Genomic DNA, 8,176 nt, shown 5'->3' on the forward strand with positions numbered 1-8,176 from the left:
TTTTCTTCCTTTCCTCATCAACCGTAGCATTTTCGGCCTTGGCTTCACCAGCAAGAGCATCAACCAACCCTTGATGAACAAGAAGGGCTCTCATCTTTAATCGCCATAGACCAAAGTCGTTTTGACCAGTGAATTTTTCCACCTCATATTTGGCTGAACCCATAGCTCGACGATCCACGTTCACCGCACCACTTGTTACGCCAAGAATGAGATGATAAACACACACACGGGATTCACTCTCTGTTATATTCCTTTAAACAAGAAACAAGCAAGAAAATTAAGAGAACAAAGATAAGGAGCGAACACACAACACTTTTACGTGGTTCGACTTAGAGCAATGCACTAAACAGTCTACATCCACGGGGCAGCCATTGGGATTAAGTTTCTCTTAAGAAATTGATTACAAGTTTGTTCTCTCTGTTAGCGTTAGAAAACAGAGGCTGCACCTATGCCTTATATACTTATGAATAGAGGAACTATTCTACACATCAAATATCTAATATGGTTGAGAACCAATAGCCAACAAATATATAAAACAAATTTATTTTATTTAAATAAAATTAAATATTTTAAAAGTATTTTAAATTTCAACAAAAAATCATTATGATTATAATCAATAATTAAAATAATTTAATTTTCACAACCATCCTAATAACATATTTCTTTTGACATATAGAATAATAAAAATTAAATCTAAACCCTAAACTATTCAAATTTTCTCTCTACTAAATTGACCATAGTAGATGCACTTATCATCATAATATAAATTTAAAAATTCATTTTATTTTGGGACAATATTGAACATTTCTAGGCAAGTTTTACATCAAGTTTTACAATTTTCAAAGATTTCTTATCTCCATATTAATATTCTAAACTAAATTTGAACACGTTCGAGGACCAGTGTGTTTTAAGTTTGAAACTGAGTTTTCTATTGAAAGTTTTCACTTTTCACACGTCTCACAACACAAGTCATGCATGCGGAAAAAAATCTCAACCCTTTATTCTTACTCGGAAAACTGGAAAAGCGTGTTGCATTGAAAGAAACGACTAAACAATCAACGCACCACTAAATATATGTACTATCAAAATTGATTTTATATATTAAGCATGAATCCTTATTTTATATGAAAAGTTTTTTTTTTTATATTTTTTAATTAAAGCATTTTTAATAATTTTTTTAACATTTTATTAAATTCAATTTTTATTTATTATAACTATTTATAAATTAAATTTTACTATTTTTAAAATAAATTATCAATAAATAAAAATATTATTGTTTATAATATATATTATTTATCATAAATTTAAATATAATTTATATATTTAAAAATATATATTTATACAAATTTTAAATATGATTTATATATTTAAATATAATATTTATTTATATATATAATTTATAAATTTAAATCATATATAATAAATATTTTGTATGTACATTTGTACATTATAAAATACTAGTATAAAATAATTATAGATTACAAAATAAAATGCTCATAACCGATTTCATGTAATTCTGTTTACGGAGAGTGTCTGGGTGCTGACTGTTGATGTTAGATAATCCAAAATTACATTGAGATATATTAACAAATGTAATTTTTCTTTTTTTATAAATATTTTTTATTCTGTTTATGTTAAGAAATTGATTTGAAATCTAGAATTATATTTTAGTGGATCTAATTTTAAGTAATTTTTGTGGTAAGAAATTCATACTAAATTTTATTATGAATTTAATTTGTTTTTAGAATAAAATTATTCAAATATAAATTACTTTAAATTTTTATATTATACACCATATGTATTTTTTATTTGTTTAAACTGAATATAATTATTATGAAAGTTAAAATTCTCTTTTCAAATCTTTAACGTAACTTGGACTTAAAATCCCCAATTAAAACTGAAATAACTTATGTCAATTGATTCAATTTCTCTCGACTATTAAAATTCAAGTTTAAAAAAATTTAATCAATATCATACCAATCAAGAAAGAAAAAAAAGTGATTAAAATTCAATTTTAACAACAGTCGATCGACATAATAATAGCAATCAAAGAAAAAGAAAGAAAGCGGTTCTTATTTCTTCAATTAAGGTGGGGATTGAAATAGCAACTATTACAATAAGAAAGTATACATGAGTTGACACTTGACATAATTTCAGTGTATTAAAGAACAAAATAAAAAATAAAAAATCAGCAGCCCTCCACACATTGATGAAAGACTTGATATAAAATATGAACAAATTGTAAATTGACAACACTATTTCTTTAGTAATTGAATTGAATGAGTGGCAAATAATGAATGATGTAGGGCAATGGGTTGGAAATTGTTAGAGTTTGGAAGCTAACATGCGAGTAGCATCCTTGTCGTTGAAGTAAAGGTAGGATTTGCGAGAGGAAGTGCTTGAGAGTATGGTGGAAAAGCCATTGTAATTGTCATCAAATTTTGATAACCCTATTTTTGTCACAAAGTCAAATACTTCATTTTCTCTAACAAAAGGCTGGGCCATGTAATCCTCAATTGCCATCCACTGAATAAATAAATAGAAAAAAAAATACATTAGAATGATTAGAATAAAAATTATTTCGATTGGTCTAGTGATTATGTTAGATTATCGTGCACATATATAGTCTGTTTTTTTTTTTTTCATCATAATTTTTATGAAGAAAAAAGTTATTGAAATATCTGGTACTAATTTCAACTAAAATTATTAATAACACCTTTTTTTAAGGAATAAAAGATTTGTTTCGATAAATCTTTGGTATGAGTAGTGTTAAACACAAATTTTTCAAGCAAAGCCTAGAATTTAAAGTTTAGGGTTTTAAATAATTATAAAACTATTTATCATATTTTTTTTTGCATTAATATATTTATACTAAAATAGTGAAAACTATAAAATTGTGTTTTATAATTTTTACACAAATATTTTTAAAAGTAAAAAATAATGTTATAATTATTTGTAGAATTACAAATAAGTCCTTAATCTTATTTTAGATAAATTGAATATTTTAATAAAAAAAATTGGAAATTAAATGCTAACTGGTCTCGGAACATGCAAACACATACCTGAGCTGCCTCAATTTCTGAAACTTGTCTCTGAATTTTAAAGGAATGAGGTTGCAACATGCAAACAAAGAACAACTCAGATTTCCTGAAGAAAGATCTATGTCTTTCCCTGATGAAAGAAAGATGGATCATTACAGCCACATACATAATTGAATATGATATACTCGAATTATGATTCTTGATGTTGATGCTGATTCTGATTTTCAGGAAATATCCCAAAAAAAAAAAATATAGCACAGACTTTTCCATTACATATTTTATAACTTACTTGAATGCTAAGACCTCCACAAACTTTGTCTCTATCTGAAAGAACAAAAGCAAAGGCCTTAGATTTAGAAAGGGCATAAAAATATTCAATGATTAAACTATATTTATATAGTAATGTTTTTGCTTACCCCTGTCTCTTCTTTCACTTCTCTAACCGCAGCAGTACAAACATCTTCACCCTGCAAAAGCAATTCAAATTAATAAAAAAAAAAAAAGTGACATACTTACATTAAAATTTAATAATCAACAATTATTTTTTAACATACTTCATTAACGGCTCCAGTAGGCATTTTCCAGATTCCTGCGCCACTGAACCTACCATTTCTCTCTTGAACCACAAGCAACTGTCAAATGAGCACAAACAAGTTTATAAATTTAATTACAACCTTTGGACCGTCATGTAATTAAAAATTAGCAGCTTTATAATAATAATAATAATAATTAATTTTAAAATCATATTTATTATACTTTTATAAATCCTAATTAGTTTATATACTATATAAAAGTCTTTACATTGTATTGCATCGAAATTATACTTCAATTTTATAAACATTATCTAAAACAAATATATTTTGACACTTTATGTGTTTTAATTAAAGATCAGATTCAATTTTTAATTTGGGTATGGTGTCGACATTCAAGACCTAAGATACCACTTGATCTTATAGGAATTCTTCGGAAGGAATGGAGTTATACTACTATGTTCTTAAATAATAAACAACAAATATATTAGTTTTAATATATTTAGGAATATGCATGACAATGACCAACAAGACTTCAGCACAAAAAGTAGGTAGGATAACCACAAATCAAGGCAGATATTGACTCTAGGTTCATGAATGTAGTACTATTTTCCAGGAAGCAGGGTTCAAAATCTTGAGCAATTCAAATAGCAAAAAAGAGACAAAATAAATAAATAAAAATTTTAAATGGTTGATTTTGATTACCTCCCTATTGGCATTCATGACAAAAGCACCAATTGCAACGCGGTGTGAAGCATTTGCAGGAAGGGTATTTGGAGCATTGGAAATCCAATGCACAAGCATCAAGTAATCTGGTTCAGCATGGTGGAATTTGAATCCAGCCTGCAAAAGGGGAACCACAACATCACAAAATGTCTTCTAACAATTGTTTTTTACTAAATTTTCATTAAACAAGTGTTTAATTACCTTAACTGCAGAATCCACAAGATTTGAATGTTCTATTGCCAGCTTGATCCACACCCCCTTCTTTCCCTTTAAAAACCACATTTTGATCAATTGGAATGGTTAGTCCAAATAAGATTACTAGTTATCAGAATTAATAAATTAATATTATTATTTTGAATTCTGTACCCGTTCCCTCCATTGTGATATTGAGGCTTCTAGTAAAGAAGCAAAAAGTGAGGAATCCATAGGCTCATCCATGTTTACAACAACTCCCCCATGCTGGTCTTCAACTGCTCTTAGTGTTTCCATGCCTTTACCTTGTATTTCATCTTCCTTGGCCAAAGTGGCTAAGGTGGATGACATATATGATCTTTGGAAAACCAAACTGGTCTTCTGGCCTAAAAGGGTGTTCAATGATGTTTGAAAACATGAGTAAAGATGATTTTAGTTCTTGAAATTACCTTTATCACTCATTAACACCAGAAAAAACATTTCAGTCCTCGATTTTTACAATTTTTTTTGGATAATTTAGTATCTGACATTCATGCCCATAATTTAATTTAGTCTATAATGTCATATACTAAAATGACAGATGATTGTGGAATATCATGATTAAATCAATTGATTTAATAATATAAGAGAATAAAGTGATCAATTGTGTCAATTTTAGAGACTATCATAATTGATAAAAGTCAAAGTGAGGGATTATATTATTTTCATGTCAAATATTTTTTTATCAGCTAATGTTAGTAAATTAATGATTTATATTAGTTTAGGAGATATGATCTCACCTGCTCCTAATTATTACTCTAGTTATCATATGTCCCTCTTCCATACTTCCTTACAACTTCTAAAATTAAATCAGTGGATGAGGCCTATTTTTGGAAATAGATCCTCTTACTAGAATAAAAAAATTGACATAGTTAAATATTATGATAAGAGTGGTTATTATTTATTGTATTTTTAAATTTTGATATAAGATTTAACAAAGTGGTAATCTTATTCCAAATTAGGAGTGAAAATAAGTTTAACAACCTAATTTGCGACTTAACTTGTTGAAAGTTTGATCCAACATGTTTATTAAAAAGGATAGACATAATCTTTTATAAACGACCTATTAAGTCTTTGATAAATTGATCAATTTAAAATATAAAATAATGTTATATTTATATATATTTTATATTTTAATAATTAATATTTTATTCATAATATATATAATTATTAATAATTATAAATTTTATAATATATTAGTCTATTAGGCTACTTATGCTTGTTGAATTATATATAGGCCTTATATAAATTTTTTTGTTTAAATAAACTTTTAAGTCATACAAGACTTAAATTGGTTAAGTCAGACTTTAAAAACGTGATTTATTTTCATTCTTATCATAAATGTTACATTTTTTATATTATTTTTTTTAATTTTTATATCTTGTGTGAAATTTTCTTTGATAAATATTAAATACTTATAATAGATATATATAAATAAAAGGTAAAATAAGTTTTTTTATGAACTAAAATTATACATAAAATAAAATCAACTCTTAAAAAAAGTTAACATAAGAGTGTTTCTGGGTATACTACCTTATATAGAAAGTAATTTTTGCTAACAAATTAAACTTATTTTATTTTACCTTATTTTCTTTCATAGCTCAAAAGACTCAAGCAATTAGCAATGGGCATTACCTTGAGCTTGGGGGATCATAGAGCTAAGAAGAGCTCTCCTTTGAAGTGGATGGGTAGAAGAAGTGAGGAACAATTTTGAAGCTGCAAAAAGTGAGGAAGAAAAAAGCTTACAAGCTCTAAAACTCATCATGAGATGATCAACGCAAGGAGAGAATAGCAAGACTGAGTAATTATTAGTTTTTCTTTTTGAAACTCAAGTTGGGGAGAACATGAAAGCTTGAGAAAAATATATAGGCTAGGGTCATCATGTGATGCCAAAGAAGCAATTTCCGTGCAATCTGAGACTGGACTTTGAATGAGTCATAGCATATATGTTTTGGTTCCTTCAGGAACCAACTCCTAGAATATGAACCAAGAAATCAACAAGAAAAAGCTATAAGGACAAAATACATTGGAGCAAACCAACACCACAAGTTACCTTTCCACACATTCAAACTAAACGTAGGAGTTTTATGTCACTTTTTCTTTGAAGTTACAGATGAAACGCGCTGCAGAACTTTTCAACCACGGTCCCATGCATGCTACTATTTAAATAACAAAAGTATTTTTCTTTTTTGCATTAAACAGTGCTTAACATTATTTTAATTTAACTTTTTAAACATGTTGAATTGTCAACGATAAATACAAACAAAAACACATGTTCTCGATCATGAAGAAAACCTTTGGGAATGGTTGATTTTATATTTATATTTTATTCTTTAAAATTATTTTATAAAATAATAGATTTTGATAACTGTTTCAAAATTAAGAAAGTGATTTATTTAAAAAAGTTTTAAAAAGAGAAGAACGAAGAATTACTATAGCTTGTTTACATTTATTTTCGTAAAAGCAAAAATATAAAGTAACTTTTTTTTTTTGATAAGATATAAAAAGAAACTTTTAAAACATGTTCAAATTGTTTCGATTTTCTGGCTTTTAGAAAACTCATTTTGAAACTGAAAAAATAATTTTTCTTATTTTTTAGTTTTCAAATATAAAAAACTAATTTGAAAAATAAAATCGATCAGCTCCAATTTATATATCTTGTTTATATTTAATCTTCTTTCATGTTATGTGAAGTTGCACTTGCATAATTTAAACTCACAATACATCATTTATCAAAATTAAACATTGGAAGAAGTAAATGCAATTTTCATTGATATAAAAAAATAATAAAACTCTAATAAATTTGTTAATTTTGAAAAAAAAAATCTAAGATATTATGATTTTAGTGTAATATATTATCATGTTTTGAACTTTTTAGGACAGACTTGATTTAAGATGTGTCAGGTTTGGTCCAATTGATGAAATTATACATGTAACACCTTCATATATTGCTTACAATAATACTATACTTTTGTTTTGTTCGTGTTTTTATACTAAGAAATATAGAATTTTTTTTTTAAAACTTTGATTCCTATCGATAGATGTTAATGCGATTCCCACTTGAAATAATTCAAATAATTAATATTATTTTGGTATCTTGCTAATCATGAGAGTACTCATAGTGAGATAGTCCTACGCTTTGACGTTAAGCGAGGGTATTGTCTCCCTAAGTGTAAAAACCACAAAGAGAAACATAAGAGTATTGTCCCACTATAATAAGTAAGTTATGCTTGTTCATTCCACGAGCTAGGAAAACATATATATCCTAATTAAAGATGATTTTCCAATATTACCTACACCAAGGATTTTTCCTTTGTTTTTTTTCCCTCATATGTCACATATAGCTTCTTGCTATATTAAAGATTTGAAAACTTTAAAAGCATATCTCGTTAAAAGCATATCTCGTATGTCATATACTTGGAGTAGTTACTATAAACTTTTGGCTTTTAAGCATTCTTGCAACATAATAATTAAAAGAAAAATTTAGGTACTTATTATTACAATTATTCTACATTACCATTTTTACATCAGTTAACATAAAAATAATGAAGAAATAAAATGAGGAGACATTTTTATAAATAAATATAAAAATTTCATATATTTACGTTAACTTTAAGGGAATAATGATGTAAATATTGGGTGTTCTAC

At 26.6% G+C, this 8,176-nt stretch overlaps 1 protein-coding gene across 1 annotated transcript; it reads right to left on the reverse strand.

Moving 5' to 3' along the window:
- Positions 1-2,052: 2,052 nt before the first annotated feature.
- Positions 2,053-6,473, reverse strand: LOC109793633 (nudix hydrolase 2). Its single transcript, XM_020353094.3, has 9 exons — positions 6,164-6,473; positions 4,664-4,875; positions 4,499-4,564; positions 4,277-4,414; positions 3,596-3,673; positions 3,458-3,508; positions 3,331-3,365; positions 3,063-3,171; positions 2,053-2,526 (listed from the first exon to the last, which is right to left on the reverse strand). Exons 1-9 carry the CDS (start codon positions 6,291-6,293, stop codon positions 2,326-2,328), a joined length of 1,020 nt encoding a protein of 339 aa, XP_020208683.1. The 5' UTR covers positions 6,294-6,473; the 3' UTR covers positions 2,053-2,325.
- Between the last annotated feature and the right edge of the window lie 1,703 nt (positions 6,474-8,176).

This window comes from Cajanus cajan, chromosome 6, assembly GCF_000230855.2.
Source record: "Cajanus cajan strain Asha chromosome 6, NIPB_CcT2T_4, whole genome shotgun sequence".
Taxonomy (NCBI): domain Eukaryota; kingdom Viridiplantae; phylum Streptophyta; class Magnoliopsida; order Fabales; family Fabaceae; genus Cajanus; species Cajanus cajan.